The following is a 22,918-nucleotide window of genomic DNA, read 5'->3' as shown; positions in this document are numbered from 1 at the left end:
GTTCCTGTATTCAAGAAAGGCAAAAGACAGGACCCTTGAAGTTACAGACTGATATCACAGTTAGACTCTGTAGTCACGATTGTGGGAAGTATCATTTTTAACTGCATAGAGGCTTGGGCACAGCACAATGAAGCCCTCAGTCTGGTGCAGTATCGTTTTAGGCAAGGTTTGGGGACCCTAGAACAAAGTTTAAACCTCATCCTTAAAGCGAAGTATGTCACAGCAAAGAATGGGGTACTTTACTTAGCCTTCATCGACCTAAGCAAAGTATTTGACCTGGTTAACCTGTCAGAACTGTGGGACATTTTATCCCACATGGGTATGCCCAGTTCTCTGGTTAATTTTTTGCGGGCCCTGCATACGGGGAGGGGAGTTTTTTTTTGGGGGGGCGGGTCAGTGTTTCCATCATATGTGGCATTGAGGAGGAAAGCACTGAAGCTTTTGGTCTTTCTCAAGGAGTCTGACAAGGCTATGTCTTGGCCCCTATTTTATTTTTGTTATATATTAATGATCTTAATTAATTTTTAGTTTCTAATTGGAAGGATATGCCTAAAGTGAAATCTGCTTCTATCCCGGCTCTTCTTTATGCTGATGATGCTGTCTTGCTCTCCCCAACGGTCTTAGAAGTCTTGTAGACGCCTTTGTCAGGTTCATGGATGGCATTCACTTGCAGAATTGTCGTTTTATGTGCTTTAACCAATCCTGTGGAGCACTGTTTAGGTTTGTTGCTACTGTTCGAAGCAAACCTATCCCACCCCTGCTGAAAGTGTATGTTTTGACATTTGGGGAAGGCATATGGGGATACCATGATTGCACAAATCTACAGCAAAAGGAGAACAGATTCTGCAGAAGGCTGTTAGGACTGGGCCAGGGTAGCACCAATTTCTTTGTCGAAGAAGAACTGAATCTCACATATGCTGAAGATTTAATTACATTTGCTCCACTCCTTTTGTGGATGGTGATTGGAGCAATCAGCATACTGTTTTAATCGTGATGTGATCATGGATTGCTTAATCTGTGAGCATGGCCACAGGATTCCATGGCAAAATTATGTTACGAGTACTGCTGAATCGCTGGGCTAGGCAGACCGGAGTTGTATACCCCCCAAGTTTTGAGTAAAGGAGAGTGTGCAAAGGTTAAGGACTTATACATTAAGTGGGGTTTGGATGCAAGCGAGAGAGGTACCCTGGTACAACTAACAATGAGAGACTATCTGGCCATTAAAACTAGTGAAGGGCCTGAGCGCTATCTTTCACTTGTGAGGAATTCATGGGCAAAGTCCCTTTAAACCAAATTCACAAAAGGCTCAATTAGAAAACATCTTTGTTTGTTTCCCTTCTGGTCACTTTGACGCGAGGTCTATACAGACTTGCCCATGTGACAGCTCTTCTCCTCAGACACTAGAGCACTTTACCCTATTTTGCACATATAATGATACGTTTTGACGCAGATACTTGCTGCCCATTCTTAGAACCTGTAGTTACCACCAATACAGGACAGCCTTTTTTTAAATCCCTGAATGCTTTCTGAGCCGGCTGTATGCTATGCTGTAAATGTTTGAAAAACGCAGTGTACTGGTGAGAAAAAGCCATTTTCTAGCATATTCTGACTTTAACAAAGTATGTTTCTTTGAACCCAATGATTTTTTAATGTTTGTTAACGATTTATATCTTGTTTTTATGACCTGTGCTTTTTTTAACACTGATATTTATTGTAATTTGTATGTTTTACTATTTTATGATTTTTTAAAAATAATTGATTAAAGATTTCACGACGTCACGAGGATGCCATATTATTTATGGCTCTTCAATGTGCATCTCAACAACGTATTACCTAAAAGTCCATTGGTACAGGTATGGACATATTCCTAGTGGTTCTAAAAGCAAGTTCGAAAAACTAACAATCTAAAGTTGCCAGCATCTTTTTAACATCAGATATTTATCCCGAAAATCTCTTAATCTTAATTCTTCACAACCTTTTAAAACTGTCCACTGTGACATTTAGCAAATGAACTACCTAGTTTTGACAACAGACACGAAAAGAATCTAATGGAGCATTACCTGTAAGCACTGAGACTGTCCAGGCCGTGTTGCAAATCCTTTGAGAAAAATGCCGATGTCAATAATACAAAAAGGACAAACATGACAACTAAAAGTCTAAAAAAGACACACAGGAATAGAGCAATCCACAGATTTGTCTGCCGAGATGGGGATTCCGCTGTCTGCTCATGTTCCTCCAATCAGCCCTGGTTCCCCAAAAACAGAACCCAGAATCTTCCATGGATTGTACTAATCATAGGCACCCTTGCATCTTGCACATATGTATAACACACACCCACTTCACAGCACTACATCTTCCACGTATTGTACCATTTGCAGGCACACATACACCCAACACATGTATATAACACACATGCACCGCCACAGCACTACAAACTAACCGGTTGTAGACCAAGGGTGAGTTATGCACACACAGCAGTGGAACTTTACATGAGTGAGCCTCTAGGCCTCACTCCAGTGACCCAAGTAAAAAAGGTCTCTTCACTGCTATTGATTACTACACAGCATGCTGCCACTACCGCACTTGTGCTGCTTAACTCCTTGACTAATGCTTGCCCAGGACAATAAAAATTAGCATCTTGGATTCAGATATTATTGCAGGTGGTGGGCACTCAGGTTACAGGTACGCCTCCATCACTATGGGAAGGACATTAATGTTTCAGCAAGTTCAGTTACGAAAATTTCTGTTACAGGATGCACATTCAGCTCAAGGAAACAATGGAATCAAATATTCATATAATTTAAACCGTGTACTTGAAGATCATTAAAAGTCTCTTATTGACCATATAGTTTCAGGCATGACATGGAAAAGTGACCAAAAGTCATTGCCTACTTTTCACTGTACCCATAGTGATTACTGCAAGCCTACCATTTGAGGTTATTCAGCTTCTACACATCTCCAAGGGAATATCAGCACATTTGATCTCAGTCTGACACCAAAAATGAATACCCTCATGTGTGTTTCATCTGATATGTATATACCATGGTCCCTGTCACAAACTTAAAAGTGAAATAGGCACAGGTATCGCTTCACTTCCTGCTCACCGTAATCCAACCACTCCTGTAAAATACACTTATCCATGCCAGTTTGGCGTCATTTGTCCTCTAAAAGCATTTCCACCTTACCTTAGATCTACATAATTACGTAGCTCACGTTTCAAACTGGTGCGCTGTGGGAGAGCGATATATTTTATTGCTGCTACATGAAGCTGCTTGCGACACAACAAATTGGAATATTAAGAAGGGAGGCCCTTTCAAAAATTGGCTCACCCAAAGTAAGAAGTATTACTTGATTGAATAAAATTTCTATTTTTCTTCTAAGGCGAAGACAATTAATAGCCCTTATATACAAATTACCATCACGGAATGAGCTTTAAAAAACCTCTAACACACCTATCAAAAGACCACAAAAGCTTCCAAGCATCAAATACCTTGGCCAGACAATTTGATGATGCTTATGTAAAGTGTCAGCCTAGCACAATGATTCTGAACCCTTGTGGCAAGCACAGTTCAGTAGTAGTTTTCAATTACTCTTCAAAACCATGTACCTCTACAGTGTCTTCTTAAGTTTAAGCGCCGGAGCAACCAGATTATAGCACAGAATCACTAGCCACGGCATGAAGTCCAATAGGAAATCCCAATGCCTTTGAGAACAACCACGGCAAAGTCACTGTATCTCATAAAGTGACCTACTGGCTTGCCTTTGATTTTTGTTGATGTGCAGCGTCAGCAAAAACACAAAAAATGAGAGAAAAAGAAAAACCTGATGACATAGCCACCTGACGTCCAAATCACTCCGTATGTTCATGCATGCATGATGACGTATGCCCATGTGTCACCTCTCATGCATGTGCACAAGGAATGAGGCATGTGCTATATATATTTTTTCAATTAGCAATTCCAGATGGCAGATGCCACATGGATTATTATATTTTGAAAACATTAAATTTTCTTTGAACAAAAGTGCGTTTGGTAATGAGCGGCCGGGCAGCAAATGTCAGCTACGTGAGGCTCCAAAAATAAATACATATATAAAAAAAAAAAAAACGTAAATACTGCAAGGGCATGGGCGGAGCGGGTGGTGAGGCGGGTAAACAATAGGGAGTGGGCAAGGGTGAGGGAGAAAGAAAGGCATGCAGAAGCGCTTTTTGTACTGAAGACTGGTCCGGCAGCAAAAGGCTGCAACTGGGCCTTCCAAAAATGAAAGCATTTTTTTTAAATAACAAACGGAGGAAAAACACACAAACGTAAACACGTGCTCCTCATGAACTGCAGAGAGAAAGAAGCTGGTAAAGGAGCATTGGAATGTCTGTGGACTACAACCAAATATAATCCAGTTCTAAAAATCCAGATGCCGAGAAGTGAAAGCAGGGTGTAAATATTTGTCACCAAGTATATGGGGGAAATAGTCATTCTGGAACTGAAACTATTTTATTACAAAAAGCAGAACTACTGTGCATCTAGTGCTGAAAGATATATGAGCACCAATGCATCGAAGATCCACTTCAGATTATAAGTATTCGTTGGGGAATTAAGGGAATCTAGACAAGAGGGGTGTGAGAAAGAAATGAGCAGATGCACGGAGAGATGAAAATGAGAGAAGATGTAGAGACATGTAGAGAATGACAACTGTGAAATAAATGGTGAATGAAAGTCACACTGACAAGGCAGATTTGTTTACACAAAATAAACTAGTCATTCTTTGCAAGACATACCAGGTTTTGGCACAGAGTTGGTCACCGACTGAGGAACCTTGTCGTTAATTAGCTCGACACATTCACTTGGAAAGAAGCCCACCTGCAACACAGAGGAGAAAGGAGAGAGGCTGAAGGCCAGGTCACACCGGATCCGCACACTTACTAACCGGCAAAGCCATTAACTCTAAGCAGTGCTTTTTTGGTACCGTCAAGACAGAGGTACATCATCCTGATCAAGGGGAGCATTTGTTCACTGCCTAACCTTTGTCACAACAAGATGGCGTTCACTGACCGAGAGAAAGTCGGCCACGGTGAGTGGAGGTTCTTGTTTGTGCTGATCCTAGTCTAGTCTTGGTCACCACAGCCTTTATAGTCCCTACCGGCCTATTGGAGAGTGGGACACTTTTTAATAACCCTGACATTTTTCGTCTGATGTCACAGTTCTCAGGTTAATATTTTCGTTTTAGATCGATCAGAATCTATTAACAAGGTTAGGCGAAGCCTCTGCAAATGTAAACTGGGGGCAGATCAAACACTTATTTTACCAATTTACAGACCAGAAATGCCAGATGTAATGGGCATCTTCAACAAAGATCCATAACAAGAACCACAGACATAAGTGCTCCTCTGGAGGCCCCACCTACCCCCACCTGACACTTCTCAGTTTGGTACCTGAAATCCATGTTTTCCCCTCCACCAGGAAGTGAGCTCTTTCGGAGGCATGTCAATGACCGACACTATGTCACCCACCTGCAAAATATAAGTGTCACATTAGAGTTGTGCAACTAAAGAAAGGTTTATTCACAAGTCTACAAAATATGCTGGATCGAAAGACAATATAAAATTAAGACCTGTAGCGTAATTACAATAATTGTTTTTATACATCACTTGGTACTTTAATTTGTCGTCCGAAGTGATGGAATTATTAGGCATTACTAAATACCCATCGAAATGGAACTCAGTGTATTGACCTTAGAAGAATTAGAGGGTTAGTCGACTAGCCTGCTGTAAGAGGGGCGGCAGAGAGGTAGTCACGAACAACACCAAAAGTTAAATGAAGTGGTGATGATTTATTTAAGTAATACGCCAAACGATTAGCCCTACACCAACCAGCGTCCTCTTCTCTCCCCTTCAACTGTCGCTCCACATTCCACAAGCCGCATCTCGAGCAAACACAACATTCTCACTTTCATCTCGTGCCGGACACGCACGCACCCAGATTCCTAGGATACCACACCACCTTCCCCATATCAGAATAACAAAACTAAAATACAAACTACCCATGGCCCTTGAACAATTAGTATTGCTTACAAACTAAGACAAATTGAAAGAACATTGCATCACAAAGTCAATAAAGATGTCCCAGAACACAGTTCATTTCACAGTTCATTTTACATAGTCACTGAACCATGATGGTTTTGAAACATTCCTTTTTGGTCGAGTTTCAGCTGGGCCTCGTATTTTCGTAACACCTGGAGTGATACGGAACATCCAGTGAGATACCTTGAGAGTCATGAACTTCTACATCGGGTCCCGAACACTTAGCCACCCTATTCAGATTCCATATCCTATGATCTTCTGTTTTCACTGCATTCCTAAACAGTCTTATGACTTTAAATGGACCCTTGAACTTAGATAGTTTTCCCTCCTTCCTTGGAGATCTTATCTTAACAAAATCCCCTTCATGTAATACAGTTCTTTTAACAGCTTTTCGCTCATCATACCTCAACTTTCTTCTCTCTTTCACCTCTCTCTCTCTCTCTCTCTCCAACCTTCAATGCTATCAACCTGATCACTGACCTCTTTTCTTTTCTCATTAACCCATCTGGGTTCAATCTCACTGTAAGGAACTCTACCTTTGAATAACTGAAAAGGAGTCACCCCTGTAGTGGAATGTGGCGTCAAACGATACTCCCGAACCTTTTTTTTTTTACTTCACCCTCCCACTCAATATTATTAATAAGTGCTAATTGCATGCATTGCTTCAGCACTTTTATAAAGCGCTCAACAACACCATTAGACTCTGGGTGATAAAGAGCAGCTCTTTTGTGAACCACATTCCTTTCTCTTAAAAAGGACTCTGTTGCATCAGAAACAAACTGCACCCCATTGTCGGTCAGTAAAGTAGAGGGAAAACCCTCTCTTTCGAACAGGTCATCAAGAAAATTAATTATGTCTCTTGATTCAACCGAATTCACAACTCTGACTTCTGGCCAACGGGAGAACATGTCAATACAGACTAAAATATACCGGTCAACAGACTTCAGTTTAATTGGGCCTAAAATGTCCAAGGCTATGTCAACCCAGGGACCGGAAGATTCCTCACGTATGACCATGGGCTGAACCCTACACTTTAATACCTTATCTGAACAAGCGCACTCACAGCAGTTCCTCACTTCCCTTTCCACCATGATGTCCATGGCAGGCCACCAGTAGGTGTTCCTTAATCTCTCCTTTGTTTTGGAGATGCCCAAGTGGCCTGAGTGAGCAAAATTGATAAGATTCTTTCTCAAGCTAGTTGGTGGAACCAACTTGCTGCCTCTCATCAATAACCCACCAACTACGGACAATTCATTCCTGACCTGCCAGTAGCCTGTTAATTCTTCACACAGTTTCTCTTTGACACCCCAACCATTTGTAATTTTACTCACTACATCCTGCAAGGTGACGTCTTTCGACAATTCATCCAACCACATTGGTTCGGAGATTGTTCCCTCAGTGACAACGCAGACCTTTATCTCCTCGTCAGCTACAATGTCCGCAAAACACCCTCTTTCAATGATCTCATCATCTTTTCCCGTGTCTGGACACAACCTCGACAGACAATCAGCCTGAACATTTAATGTCCCCGGCATATAAGAGATTACAAATACAAATTCTTGCAATGCCACTACCCACTTCCTGATTCTATGTGAGATCAACTCTATTCCTTTTTTTGTAAATACCTCTACCAGAGGTTTGTGGTCAGTCACAATCTGAAATCTATGTCCCCACAAAAATTTCCTCAGTTTTCTTATTGCCCAAAAGACACTAAGCGCCTCTTTTTCAACAACCGAATAATTGAATTCAGCTCCCTTCAAACATCTGGATGCAAAAAGAATAGTCCTCATTTGACCATGTTTTTTCTGTAACAAAACCGCCCGAAGACCCTTAGAACTGGCATCAGTCATCACAATAATCTCATCGTGTGCATCAAAGCTCCCTAAATCTGCTGCCTTATCTAAGCTCACCTTGATGTCCTGATACTCCCTTTCACATACCTGATCCCACTTAAATTCTGCTTTTTTCTTTAACAATTGTCTCATGTAATAAGTTCTTTCAGCAAAGCGTGGGACAAACTTATTATAAAACTCCGCCATTCCTAGGAATTTTACAAGTTCTTCTTTATTTTGTGGACTGGGTAATTTTTTTATAGTATTGACTAAACTTTCCTTGGGGCGAATTCCTTTCACCGAAATCTCATGACCTAAGTACTCAATGTTGGGAATATTTATCTTACACTTCTCAGCTTTGAGAGTCAGGCCACTGTCTCGTAGCTTCTCTAAAACCATCCTCAGTCTCTTGTTGTGTTCTGCTAGATTAGTCCCTGTGATTAAAAGGTCATCTTGATATACTTTCACCCCTTCCATGCCTCTCAAAATCCTTTCCATGGCCCTCTGAAAAACAGATGCTGCAGAAATCAACCCAAACGGCATTCTTAAGAACTTGAATGTGCCAAAAGGTGTTATAAAAGTGGTAAGTTCCTCGGAAGAATTATGCAAATTAATTTGATGGTAAGCAGAGGTCAAATCTAGGGTTGAGAAGTGACTTGCCCCACACAGCGAACACAACAACTCTGTAATATTTGGAAGAGGATAGTGGTCTATTATGACTGACTTGTTTAGATCTCTCAGATCAACACATAGGCTAGCTTCGCCGTTGGACTTCCTTGCCATAACAACTGGTGCCACCCATTCTGAAGCCTCAACCTCTTGAATAATCCCATTCATGATGAGCTTATCGATCTCAGCTTTCATCTTATCCCTCACCAACAGAGGTACATTTCTCACTTTCGCTGCCTTCGGCTGTGCACCAGGCTTTAGCCTAATTTTGTGTACATAGTTTTTCAGACAGCCTAATTTCTTGCTAAACACATCTGGAAACTCCTTCACCCAAACCCCCACATCTTCCGAAACAGACTGAACTGTGTGGTTATCCTTCAGCCTAACAGGTGGGTCTTCATTTGGATCAAGCAAAACTCTGAGATCACGTTGATGAAACCAACTAATTAAAGAGTCCCCTTTTACAGAGACGTACACTTTTGCTGGAATGACACGCTCCCTAAACTCTACCGTTCCCCAAAAGTAACCCAACAACTTGATTGGCTCGCCACCATAACCCTTAGGTAACACATCAGGTTTTAACAAGTCGACTGTCCCCTTTAAATACTGATCATAAAATATTTTAGGTATCAAAATAAGTTTTGCCCCAGAATCAAATAAAATTTTGAGGGATTTACCATTAACCAAGATTGACTCTACAGGACCATCAAAAGACCCAACACTAGTTTGTAGAACCTGAACGACATTCACTGCTTCAGCACCATCTGTGTCACCATCACACCACACCTCTCTTATTTTCTTTGTGTTATTCTTCACCCTGCAACATCTAGCAAGATGACCAACTCTACCACAGTTCCTACAGAGTATTTTCCAGGCAGGACATTCCTTGTTATTGGCCATGTGACCAACATTCCCACACCTAAAACACTTCCCAGCAAATGTTTTCTTTGACTTTACTGATTCTCCACCAACTTTACTGTCAGTGTTATTGCAATGTATTACTTTCACCGACGCTCCTTCATCCCTTGTTGTGTCAAATACAGTAGAGTCTTTTCGAAGTACCTCAACACATTTCTTGGAGTGTTCACAGGTTCTAGCCAACACTAGAACCTCATCTAGAGATGGGTTGTCCTTTTGCCACATGTTCTCCTTTGCTTTTTCCAAGGAGCAGCCAAGCATGGATTGATCCCTCAAACGTTCTTCATAAGAATTTCCAAAAGCACAGGTAGAAGCAAGCCTTCTCAGCTCAGTAATATATTGTTCCACCTTGGCGTTGCATCCTTTTTCCAAATTGGTATCTTTCAAGAACTGTACTTACTTTTGGTAAGTAATGCAGGTCCAGTTTCTTTAGACAAATATCAAATTTGTTGAGGCCAGTAGAGTCTGTATCTGAAAGATCAGGAAGGTTCTCAAAGACTTCTTGGCCCTCAGTGCCTAAACAGTGCATTAAAAGTGAAGTCTTCCTTTCAGCACTTAATGAAGTTCCACACACCCTAGCATAGTTGTTAAAAACCTTTTTCCACTTTTGCCATGATATGGGTGGGTCACCAGGAGAGGTTAAAAAAAACGGTGCAGCAGGAACATTCTGCATGATGACCAGTGAAAGACAACTCCACAATCGGCAGGTTTATACAAAGTAACTTTAAATAGTTTAAAAGGGCAAGCAATTAATTAAAGCTGTTTAAACCTGAATTAAGAAGTGGCACCGAAATCAATGATGAACCCTCTATTGCAGAAACGTGACTACCTATATTGCAGAGAAATAAACAGGAACAGATGAAGGCTGTCTGTAGGTTACGGTTACATGAGCAGACTGGCATCAGTAGATGACACAAAATGTCAATGAGCGTCAAAAGTTGCTGTTGTCGGGGTGCGCGTGAGTTCCTGGCGAGGTATAAACCTCTAGCACGAGACGCGTTATTTCTATGGCTGCTGTTGCTAGGGTTGCGCGTATAAGCCTCTAGCACGAGACGCGTTATTTCTATAGCTGCTGTTGCTAGGGTTGCGCGTTTGGCTCTCGCGCGCCGAAACTCGAAGGGTAACTGAAGCTGATTAAAATAAAATAAACACGCCAGCACAAAATGAAATACCTGGGCGTGAACAAGTTGACAGAGAAGATCCACGAAGATCCACAGACGTGTTGTCAGACAGAAACCAATCAGTTCCACTTTCACCTTGTCGCCAATGTAAGAGGGGCGGCAGAGAGGTAGTCACGAACAACACCAAAAGTTAAATGAAGTGGTGATGATTTATTTAAGTAATACGCCAAACGATTAGCCCTACACCAACCAGCGTCCTCTTCTCTCCCCTTCAACTGTCGCTCCACATTCCACAAGCCGCATCTCGAGCAAACACAACATTCTCACCTTCATCTCGTGCCGGACACGCACGCACCCAGATTCCTAGGGTACCACACCTGCGTTCAAACTTGTGACATCTAATTTAGTAAAAGCTTCTAAAGCTTACCTCAGTGACCCATCTTACCAGGCAGAAAACGCATGAATTTTTGACTGTCCTCAAGGCAGCTAAGTCAGGACTGAGGTGAAATTCAAAGACGGTATTCGACAAACACAACATGCAGCCACTGGTGTCCTAGAGTAGTGAAAGTGTAGCGAATATAATACATACATTCTCTTTTATGTACCTTTTCTTTGAATAAGCCATTCCAAGTAACTTTTCAGAATTTCCCTCACCTCTGTGGCAATTTCATTTCTCATCACTGAAACACACCATTCTAACAATACAATCCCACCCCATGCCCATGAGTAGATGAGGATCCACTACTCTGACCATTTTATTACAGCAGACAAAAAGGTTAATGTGGTGTTACTGTCTGCACCAGGACGGAAATAATGTGCACACCGTTAACTAGATGACAGTAAACTCTGCTGCGGTATGAAGAAGCAGTTGAGAGAGTAAGAAATGTCATGATATGGTGGATGCCTTCGGTTGTTTGCCTTTGTAGTTCACACCATGAATGAAGTTTATTTTATGTTGTTGGCCCATCCCTATGAAATTTTGTGTTTGTTTGTAAGCCGGCACAAGAACAGATTTTTACCAAGAATCTTGGCCTTCAATTATCTGAAAGCAGTGTGGGGATTGTGCTCCTTCCACACATGTGTGAGAGTTGCCCAATACACTTTGCCTCCGTGTTATGTGCAGTGTTCACTGTTCTAATGCATTGTGTGAAACAATGAGCACAGTTCGATATTATTCCACTGAATATGTGATCATAGTTCATGCCAGTGACTTTGCCAAGTGTCCAGCACCATAAGTTTCATGTGTCATTTTGCTCTGGCACCAGTAAGAATGGAAGTTGAACTTGGGGATCCTCGGTTTATATGAACAAATATGCAGGCTCATAACCAGTCAATGCAGTACTGTCTGCAGCACATATCTGGAAACACAGAGCAGTGGCTGCCTCCTCATCCTTCTGAGATACACTACCTGCAGCTCATACACAAAATTCGAGCTTTTCTGTGTAATTATATGCTCTGTAGGCATTTCAGTTTCATCAAAGACATGGCATGGACCTCTTCTGGGCCTATGCATGGTTGCTAACTATTAATGTAGATTTTTTTTATTGTTACTCCTGACATCACAATAATCATCTATTCATGACAGTCTATGCATTTTAATTCAAATACACATAGATTAGTTGTAAAGTGGTGCACTGAAAGCCATATTAATGTGCATAAATCGTAGGTCACTAGACAAAAGTGTTGCGGTATAGCTTTTAAATTTCATGCTTAATTAATCTATTTCTGCATTGTTCTTCATGGTGTTAATTCATAGTGTGCACTAAAACAATAAAAGGATTTCAAGAAAGGGTTTAATTATTACATGCAAAAGTTGAAAATTGCAGTTCTGCACCACACTTAAAGCAATGTATTAACAGGGTTATTTATTGTTAATTCTATCGTAACATGAACACTGACAAAGCTTATCAGTGATAAATTTATATTTTGGAATGTCATATGTGCATTAACTTGTATACTTGAATTTGTCGTTTTGATTTATTTTATTTAGTCTAAGTGAGGCCTGGAAGGCCCCGTTTCCTGACTGTGCAGAAAATGTTTTAGATATTCTTGCTAACATTAACTTTTTTTTTCCAGACTTTGTTCCCATGCAATGTTAGCTTGGTAATGGATGCTCTATTGTTTTACACATAGTGAGCCTGAGAAACTAACCTTGAGCACAGTACATGTTTTTTGCATGTAGTAGTGGGAATCTTCACTGAACTTGCAATCCATGTTGCATGACTGACTTCCATTGGGCAATTACTCCTGCGTCATATCGAGTGATGGGTGAAATAATTATTTTTCACTATGTACTTTAACATACCATTCCCCAGCTGGATATGCAACATTTACTCCTCGCCTTCCCCTCAGCAGTAGTCTGCTCCATCCCACCCTTCTTACTGGACCCCTTGAACTCTGACAGGTACAGTCGTCTCTACCCACACCCATCCTTTTGAAATGCTTTGCTGATACTTAGAACATTTTCTCCTGGCCCCGGGAAGAAAACTCTTGACTAAGCTTCTGACAAGCTGACACTTTCCCTGTTTACCTTCTTTTGCTAAACCTGGTTAGTCACCTTTTGCCCCAGAAGTCATTTTTCCAAATTCTTTTTGCATTTTTTCTTTTTACCTTTTTGCCCAGGTGTTCAGCCCAGCTCGTTAACATCTCATTAACTAATCTGTAGGGTTTTTCCTTGCCCTGTCTAGCTAAGCTTACATGATTTTAAATTGCCTTAATGCTTAAAAGAACTCAATAGCACCTATTTCTGTACATCAGGTTATTCTTCTGGCGTTTTGTACTGTTTTTGTCAAATGTTTAGTTTTTTTTTTAAGTTAGTTTGTTTGAATCTTTCCCGTCATGTTGGCCAACACTTGGCGATTCTACATCTTTATAACTTTGTCTTGAGAAGTGTCTACATGATGGTGTCTGAGCTTGTAATAACATCCTTAGCTTTATTTCAGACTGGTGTTTTCCTTGTGGGGCCATACTGTGACTCTAAGTTGACTTGTTGGGGGAGGTTTTGATGCCGCATGTCTCCACACTCTTATGCTGGGTGAAAACATTTATTGATCGTGTTTAAAGCAAAATACTAAGTAGGAAAAGGCTGCAGAACTATATTCATCGTATGATCCTTGCCCTTCTATGTGAGGGTGTGTGGCTTCTGCAGTCATGCTTTTTGTATCATCACTTTGTAAAACTGAGAACTGAGGCCCTTATTACGAGTGTGGCGTCTCAAGACCGCCACACTTGCAAAGGTGGTCAGACCACCACAGACAGGGCGGTCCGACCGCCCTATTATGACCGTGGCAGATGGACCATGGTCCGCCCGGGGGATTACGGGTACCCTTTCCGACAGCCTCTGCATGGGGGTCTCACTGACATGCAAAGGCTGGCAGAAAAGGGATGCTGGGGGCCCCATGACGCATTTCATTGCCCGAATTACAGGCAGTGAAATGAGCGACAGGTGCTGTTGCACCTGATGTACCACACAACATTGCCGCTGACTCAATTACGAGCCAGTGTCAATGTTGTGGTGAGTTTTCTGCGGAGCCAGCGGGCGGAAACACTTTTTTGCCTGCTGGCCTAGTGGAAAACTCTTAATAGGGCAGGCAGTACACCGCCAGCACTGGCAGTATACTGGCTGCAGCGGCTTCAGCGTTCTTTTTAAAAGACCGCAAAGTCGTAATGAGAGCCTGAGTGTTAGGTCTGACGCTTTCCATGAGGACATTGGTTCTAAAGTCATCCGTATACACAGTGATCTTTGCTGCTACAATCTTTATACCTGAGCTATCAGAAAGCAAAGTTCAGCCGCACTCTCAGTGATGGCATCAGTGATGACATCACGATGGTGCCTCTTGCCCTGAAATTAGGCCCTGCTCATAGCTCAGCTGCAAATCTGCTCACCTATAACACAGCAATGTGCAGTCTATACTGGGTTAAATCCATATAAGGTGAGCTATGCTCCCAAAATGGGTGTGGATGTAGGTCCCTGTAGTCCACGGACCATGAGGATGGTCAAACAGACATATTAAGTGGCTTATCAAGGCCCAGGAGTGTCAGAGCAGGAACATTTAAAACAGAAAAGTGCTTCGAAGTAGAACCTGCACGTTTTTTTATTTGTTTATTTATCACTTCTTCGTTGATGGGCCCCATGTATGCATGTGATAGCCAGAAAGTGATCCTGAGGATCCACAGTATTTCAAGGATGAGCCCCTAATATAGCTGAGGGAGGCAACACATTTCCACGAATCCCCAAATTGTCACGGATGTGACGCGATTATGCTTGTGACTGTTACAAAGCCATCCTGAATTCTCCCTGCATGTCATGGATGGGACCATATTGTGGCTGTGAATATATCACCCCAAATGCCAGTCATGGACTGGGCCCCCTGTTACAGCTGTTATAGGCATTCTATTATTATTAGTGCATTATGTCATGGATGGACCCCGTTATGGTTGTGGTATCCTTTATGTCATAATGTTTCCAGGGTATGTTCAAGACCTGTATTATGCATCCTAGCCCCCTTACTAAACTCCTGGCCTCCTGCAAGTCATACACTGGGCATAAACTCACATACCCAGGCAATGAAACATTAATTCCCACATTTAGCACACAGATTGAGACACAAATGTGCAACTGGAGGCCACAGCTCCATTGCCTCTAAGCCGTCCTCATATTTCTGGCATCATCACTTGTGGGAAGTGGCAAAGAATCCCAGTGGCTAAACCTTTTTCTAGCCACTCCTTTCCCAGCTCTGCATCTTCATCTAATGCATGCAGCAGCAGCAGTGACATTAGGGCGATGAAAGCCTAGCAAGGGCAGAGTCTGAGCTCTCCCCCACCTAAGCACTGCAGAGGCTAAGCCCTGGCATAGCAGCAGGACAGACAATGGAGCATACAGTTCAGGGGATTAAGGGCCACAACAGAGGCACACTCCACTGAGGTCAAGGACACATGCAAGATGCAATGGCTGCCTTGTGCTCTGTCTCACCTGGATCTTGGCTCATCTTCTTACTAGTTGATTAACAGGAAAAGGCAGGATTGTTAGAGAATGTGGTATTGTACAATGTGGTAAACATTATCAGAGAAGAGTGGGCGAAAAGGAGAAATGTGCAGATGAACTAACAACAGATGGTGGCATGTTGACAAGTATTATTTTATTGTTGGTTCACTGAAAGTGTAATTGATATGAGATCATGAAGTGTCAAATCAGGGAGAAATCTGGGTGTTCGATGCATGACAGACCTATTTAACACTTGTAAGGGTGTTTTTTGTTTAGTAATTGCCTGTTCTATGTCTGGGTAAGCAAGTAGAGGTATCTGAAAGTCCTTGTGGAAGAGCTTTCAGGTGTCTGTACTGGCTTCAGGTGGAAATTCAAAGTATACTTTGGTCTGAAAGGTTATAATTTCCAAAAGCACCAGGAAAATGTTATTCACAACATCAGTCCCAAGATTGTAAATGATTTTTGGGATGTGTTTAATCGTGGCAATTTCTTCACAAGTTGGCCATGGGCAATGGGACTTCAGTGGTGTTGGGTAAAGCAGAGTATATTTTAGTTTGTTTGGAGTGAAGCATAAAAAAAATACCCTTGTGTCACTCCAGAAGCAATGATTTTGTGGGTGCTCTGAAAGAGTAATTACTGGAAGATTGGACTGACAGTTAACAGTGTGAGTTGGAAAAGCCACATTCCATGTGAGTACTTGTGTTTTGCTGATTCTTTTATTATGAAGGAGCGCTCCAAAGGAAAACTGAATTGAGGTTTGATGGGCAGGATTTGTGTAAATGAAGAAAGCTCAAGGGTATTGTTATGGAATGAAAGATGTAAACCCTGGTGCTGATATGGTGGGTAGGATATGGAGTATGTGCATAGGTCTAGGAACGCTGTGAATAGATTTGCCAATCCTAATTGAGAAGAGAAGTGAGGGGCACAACAGGGTGTTTAATGAAGCAAACAAATGAAGTAATGTCAGGTTGCCAATTCAATCTAAGGCGGTCTAGTAGTGGGAATGGTGTTCAGTAAATGGTGAAGATAAGGAGAAAGCATGTAGGCTCTTGGAGGGGACACATGCTTACCTATACATCTGAAGGATTATGTAACGTGATGTAGACTTTCGATATAGTTACTCTTCGTTTTGTTGTTTGCTCTATGTTTTGGATGAGATGAAGGATGTGTTGGATCTTGAGTTGCAGCTTGTATAATGAGTTAGTAATTCTCCGTGAAATGTACATGATCAGTGATTAAAAACACTTGCACTCCCAGTGCACACATTTTATTACCATATATTTTAAGCACCGGGTCTACACATCCCACTCATTGTTGCAATGTGACCAGCACGCCTTCTTGGATTATGATGAGTGTTTGGTGCCCAGAGCTTTAAAATATCATGTAGGTTTCAGCAGCACGGACAATACAACCAAATATGTCTTGCTTATGCCAAACTAGTGCTTGCACAACAAAGGCAAAAATAAAATCAATTAAAAATTTCGTTCTGAAGTTACTCGTCGTCTGACTAATGAACAGACACTTTATTAGAGCAAGTGTGTCCTTGCCTATTTTTTATCTCTGTTATGCACTTGCACATTTTAGTCAGAGATGAGGTGTTAGACCAGGGGTGGATTTCTCCTATAATACTACCTAAAAGGGGTAAACAGAAGTTTGTTTCACCTATTCATTCCCCAAACTGAAAAGGAGTGCTTGAAGGTTGGAAATATTACTATGAGGAATACTGCACTACAAAAACAAAAAACAGAAAAGATTTGAGGGTTTTAAGGTTACAAGAAAAAAAAGAGTGTGTTCTTGTTTTCATGTCACTTTACTTAAATGTTTTCAGACGACAGTCTTATAAGCGATGGTGTTTTAATATTTAAAAGAGGCACCATGACGATGGTGGCAGCAAAGGATCCTCTAACAATGAGTGTCGCTTGTGAGTGCGGCCTCCTGCGAGTAAAGATAGTATACATTGCTCCTGCACACGAGAGGAGCAACAGTTTCAATTCGCCCAAAAAGGGTACAGAGTCATGCCCTGCTGCGTAACACATGACAGTGTCAGGAAATGCTTTGAATGTTGGTAATGCAAGTAGAACGCATTTAGTTGTTCACCTGTCCTGCAATGCAGGGTACACCCTCTGCCACCCCATGCCATGCGCTGTGCTGCAGTTCAGTAATCATTTCCCCACAAATCCTACTATACAAAAGGTACTCTCTACTGTCAGATCCAACGGGGTTTAAGAATTGTAAAAAGCTATACATTTGGGAATGAGCTTACATCCGCAAACTCACTGTATGCAGGACAACAAAGAAACACCAGCATGTACTAACTTGGGACAGTCGTGGTAGTGGTAAGACTTTTGCTGGTGCCCTGCATGTAAAATGCGGTCTTATCTGATCCCAGGCTTCTGCTAAACGTCTAGAAAGGGTTGCGCCATGTTTATTCTAGTGGCTCACCCACCAGCAAGGCTATCCTCCAGCTTGCAGCACGCAAACTCATTTAGAAACTCATAGTAAGTAACACACAACTGCTTCACGTGGCGATCTAACACTGGTGGAAGTTTCTGAACTCTGGCTGTTACCTCAAAAGACAGCTCATCCGCGGCTTGTGCGTTGTACCGCTTGATCACGTGTGCAGCAGCAATGGCAGGAACATTGATGGAGGACTCCTCGTGGACTAGCAGGTGATTCCCCTTGTTATCAATCTGGCAAGAAAAAACACATAACTGTGCGGCATCTGGAGGAAGAGCAGCTCAATAACCTCTCATTGACGCTTGCAGGCTGGATGATAATATGATATACACAGGAGTCACCGACCGCCACCACCAGCGAGGGCGGGACCCATGAACTCAGACAACAAGACTTTCAAATCACAATAAAACATGCCTAGAAATCGTGCATCTGGAAAATGCATGGAATGGTGGACTACTGTTCCAGTTTCTCAAAAAGCATAATAGTCTCAGATGCTGGCAAAATGAACACTTCATCTTGTTTGCTCCCCATTCGCCCATGGCTGGAGAGCCTCAATAACTAAGCTGCAAAGTGTTTTAAATCTAAAAAAAAATGACGCTCATACAACAGTCTTCTGCATAAGACATAGCACTGAGATGGAAAAACAGAAATCAGAGCAGGGTTGGAAACGTAGTTTGGACAATACAAGGATGCACATGCAGATGTTTATCTAACATTACAGTTTTTATACATCAACACATTTACATTAGGCTACACAACACACACCTACACTTTGATGCTTTGGAAGATTGATTTGCTCAGATTCACACGCAGAAAACAAAAGCCTCGATTAGAACTTGGGTCACCAAGATATTGAGTAGACCCGTGTCCCGGGGGTGCGGGGGTTGAGGCATTCCTCAACATGAAAAGTAAAATCTGTGATATTGCAATGTTACAATTTTCCCAAAATTAAGTGGTTCAATTAATGTAGCTGAAGTGTATGTCCCGTGGCGGCCCGTCCTTTAGGGCAGAGGGGCCACACCCCCCCACCTTTTGCCCCCCATGAAGAGTGTCTGTCAGGCTGAACAATGGTCAGCCTGACAGACACTCTTCATGTTCAGGTCAGGCAGCCAGGAGCAGACATGCGCGATTTGCGCAGACTCCTGGCTGCCTGAGCTGAACTTTGCTGGGCTGAGGAGATCACAGCTCCTACGGGTGTGACCTCCTCAGCCCAGCAAAGGTGCCTCGAGGCCCTCCCCTGGGTGACGAGGAAAGCGTCACCAATTGACACTCTCCCTGGGCGCTTCAGTTTAAGCCCTGAAGTGCCCAGGGCGAGTGTCAATCAGTGACACTTCGTCACAGAGTGGGGTGGGGTCAGCAGTCTCACTGACCCCATCCCACTCTGTGACGAGGCTGGGACTGCTGCCTTCCCTCATTGGCTGACCTAAGGTCAGCCAATGAGGGAAGGCAGCAGTCCCAACCTTCCTGGGACCTGGAGGCCGAAGGTAAGTGTGTGTGTGTGTTTGTGTGTGTGTGATGTTTCAAATTGAATGTTTGGTGCGTGCATGTTTGAATGGTATGAATGTTGTTAATGGATGTGCGTGCGTGCTTGTCTGTGTGTGAAAGAATGTGTGCATGTGTGTGTGTGTCCCGCCCGCCTCCCTCCCTCCTAAAGCTGCCAGCCACCACTGTGTATGTCACTGAATATTGTTCCATTAGGTAACTGGGTAGAAGGCAGATAGATAGCCCATGTTCAAATGAATTAAGAAACAAAGTGGGCGCCAACATTTAAACACAATTTCAATTTGTTCCCAAGAGGGATCTTGCAGGATATCAAAGGGAATTCTGTCTTTAACTGAGTTATACCCCTTTCTTCACGTCTAGGCGCACTACACAGTTTTTATTTAACATCTAGTGACACATTCGGTAAACACCAACGCATCCTGCCAGGCCAACACGCCGCTGCAGATCTTGACAGGTATGGCGCTTCAGAAGCTCAGGGCCTGCCTTGATCATGGTGCTTACAATGAGGAGCATCACATTCCAAAATAATATTTTTATAGGGAATAGTGGATGAAAAACGCACCATCTTTTAACTTAAAAGTAAAAATATTATGGAAATTCGCACTATTTCAACACAGATTGAGGACACCTGCCTCAACGTTGTCGTCTGTTGATAAAATAGAATTGAGCCCTTCAACGCCTGTATCAGAGTGCCTCTGGGCCCGCTTAGAAAAAGTGGGTCACATGCAGGTAAGTTAGTGACAGACCCTACTGATGTGGAGTATGCCCCATCAGCTTGTCAGGATACAAGCACTCATCAGACAAGAACATGCAGGGCACAGTGTGTCAGCAGATTACATTTTCAAGGGTGCAATACAACTTACCTCCATCCAAGTTAGGGCAGGCCCACAGTTGATTTTGTTGCCTGCGATGGCTGAAAGACGAGACAGGTAAGCCATCAGCATCTGGGTGACCACCTTAAAGAAAGAGAAAACACATTTCACTCACCACGTAACTATTCTTTTGCCAATGAGTGATGGTAGTATAACTGACTTCAGGCTTTCAAAACAGCAGACCTCCTAAATTGGACCTACCATTGCACACAGTTAAATTAGTTAATGCTTTTGAGTAAAGAAATCACTGGAGAGGCAACTGTAGAATATTTAATGTTCTGCTAAGATCCTATTATGTGGTATTTGAGCAAACTCCTCCTTACCAGAGTATACTGGTAAAATTAAAAATTACTTAACTCTGGATCTCCAGCATGCCTATCACTTTAAGCGTCATATGCTGTTAGAAATAGCTCCTACCAACTGGGAGAATACTTTTAAGACTTGCTTTAATTGTAAGTATATTTATCTTATGCAGTTACTCTGGAAATCCGTCATGGGTCCAGCAGTTCTCAACCTTTGTTCCACATCTCTGCTTTAAACCTAAAGAGGCAAAAACTAAAAATCTGCATATGGCTTTTCATGCGACTACTAAGGTGTCGGAGCTTCTCAAAGTCTAAAGACTCTGCTGGCTCTCTCTCGGCTCTCATCTATCTCCACTTCCTCAGTAACATGGATGCCAAAACAAAGCAAATGCACGATTTTCTCAGGAACACCTTGGCATCAGCCTGATAATCTTAGCTAGGACATTCAGCACAGATGGGCCACATTAGCTGCCTCTCCGACAGTTCTATTAAGCATGTGAAATGAAGTGTTGAGGAGATGAATTGGAACTTGACTTCTCTCGAGTGAGACTGAGTTTCTAAAGTGTAATGCCCATGTAACGCTCGAAAGAGTGAGACATGCTGCCACACAGGCATACATTAACAGTAACGGAGTGGCTCACTTGTACATGGACGGAATACTGCAATGTCAGCTTCACAAAATATGGTGACATCTGAATGGAATGTACCAACTTACATGTGGCACAAAGTACATGTGCGATAGCTGCACCTGAGCGACAGGTATTCTTGACAGAGAAAAAAAATACGAACCACACTTCATGGATAGAACCCTGCGTGGTAGCATGTCTCACCCCTTCCTGTTTTTTACCTGACTAATGTATTTTAGAAGCTCAGTGTTTCCCCAGATAGTCCGCACGTCCACCTGATCAGAAACACCAGTCACGCGTGTGCCTGATGAACATGTACACTACGGCTCAGTTTTCCTTTTCCCTGCTGCTTAGGAGTCTTGAGTAGTGCTCCAGTATGTATTCAAGTGCTGGTATATTCCATGTAAATATCACGATACTGATAGTGTAGTTATGGTAATATAGTTAAAGGTACTGTTGGTTGGACGCATTCTTAACAGTGTCAGTTTACAACATGTGTTAAATTACTTACTATGCATCTTCTGGCAGATTCATTTGTCTATTAGGCGGATAAACATTAGCTACAATGTGCAGTACAGAGTCCTGGTGGTTAACTGCAAGCCTCCATTTTATATAGGCAACGTCTCAGCCATTAAGCAAGTTAGTTCAGAATGAGAACAATTGAGTTCAACTTGTATTGGAAAGACTGCTTGAAAGGAAGCTACTGACAGGAGCACTTTTTGTGAGGAGAGGCTAAGTATCTTTCTGTGCAAGGATTCTGTTAGAGGAGCTGTGCTAGAAGTCTTTTTTTTTTTTAAATCAAATATTTTTATTTTTTATTTTTAATAAGGAAAATAATAGAGGGTAGAGATGTCATTCCTGTTTTGCCCATCTTTGGATATTTTCAGGAGGCGATGAACCTGTGTTTACTTCGATCCTTACTACTGACTGCCATTCTCACTCAACACTCATCACTGGAATACCGGACCAAGACCAAGTGTTTCAAACGTTTAGCTCAGAAATTCCCATTTTACCTGGTCAAAAACATTTTCTGCATCAAGTGAGCTCAGGAGTGCAGTTTCTTTGGGTATGGAGTATGTTGTTGATATTATGGATTTTTTTGTGTTATTGCTGCAGTTCCTTCTGGGGATAAAACAGGGTTGGTTCAGATTAAGCCAGGTTGCTAGTACACTGATAAAAATGTTTACATCCACAATGAGAAGTGAAATAGGGTGGTAAGAGTTTATACGGTGTGGGATCTGTGTTAAGTTTGAGGATAACTATGATTATTGATTCTGACTCCAAAATGAAGTTGAAGAGGTGAGTCAAAATCGTGGCAAGGAAGGTCTTGTAGAACTGCAGTGTTGAGCTATGCGTTCCTGGGGATTTGCCAGGTTTGAGTATGAACAGTGATGAGACTACTTCATCTATTCGTATAGATCTGTCTACGGGGCCTGCTTCTTCCTTGGTCAATTTCTGTAACTATGTGTGTTCTAGGTAGGACTGAGTTGAAGATGGAGATATATTTCCACTTGGTAAAGTTTGGAGTAATATGTTCTGAAGGTTGCTGCTATTGCAG

General features: G+C 42.2%; 1 protein-coding gene across 5 annotated transcripts in view; it reads right to left on the bottom strand.

The window, feature by feature from the left end:
- ARHGAP32 (Rho GTPase activating protein 32) overlaps positions 1–22,918 on the bottom strand; it is a 942,023-nt gene that overhangs the window by 335,395 nt on the left and 583,710 nt on the right. For all 5 annotated transcript variants that reach the window (XM_069224492.1, XM_069224494.1, XM_069224495.1 and 2 more), the window contains 4 exons: positions 20,424–20,516; positions 18,168–18,290; positions 5,429–5,506; positions 4,775–4,856 (listed from right to left, as the gene is read on the bottom strand). In XM_069224492.1, coding sequence (XP_069080593.1) covers positions 4,775–4,856; positions 5,429–5,506; positions 18,168–18,290; positions 20,424–20,516 — 376 coding nt within the window. The remainder of the gene's footprint in view (positions 1–4,774; positions 4,857–5,428; positions 5,507–18,167; positions 18,291–20,423; positions 20,517–22,918) is intronic.

This window comes from Pleurodeles waltl, chromosome 3_1 (assembly GCF_031143425.1).
Source record: "Pleurodeles waltl isolate 20211129_DDA chromosome 3_1, aPleWal1.hap1.20221129, whole genome shotgun sequence".
Classification (NCBI taxonomy): Eukaryota; Metazoa; Chordata; class Amphibia; order Caudata; family Salamandridae; genus Pleurodeles; species Pleurodeles waltl.
Note: the sequence above shows the minus strand (reverse complement) of the source record. Positions and strands in the feature narration are given on the sequence as shown.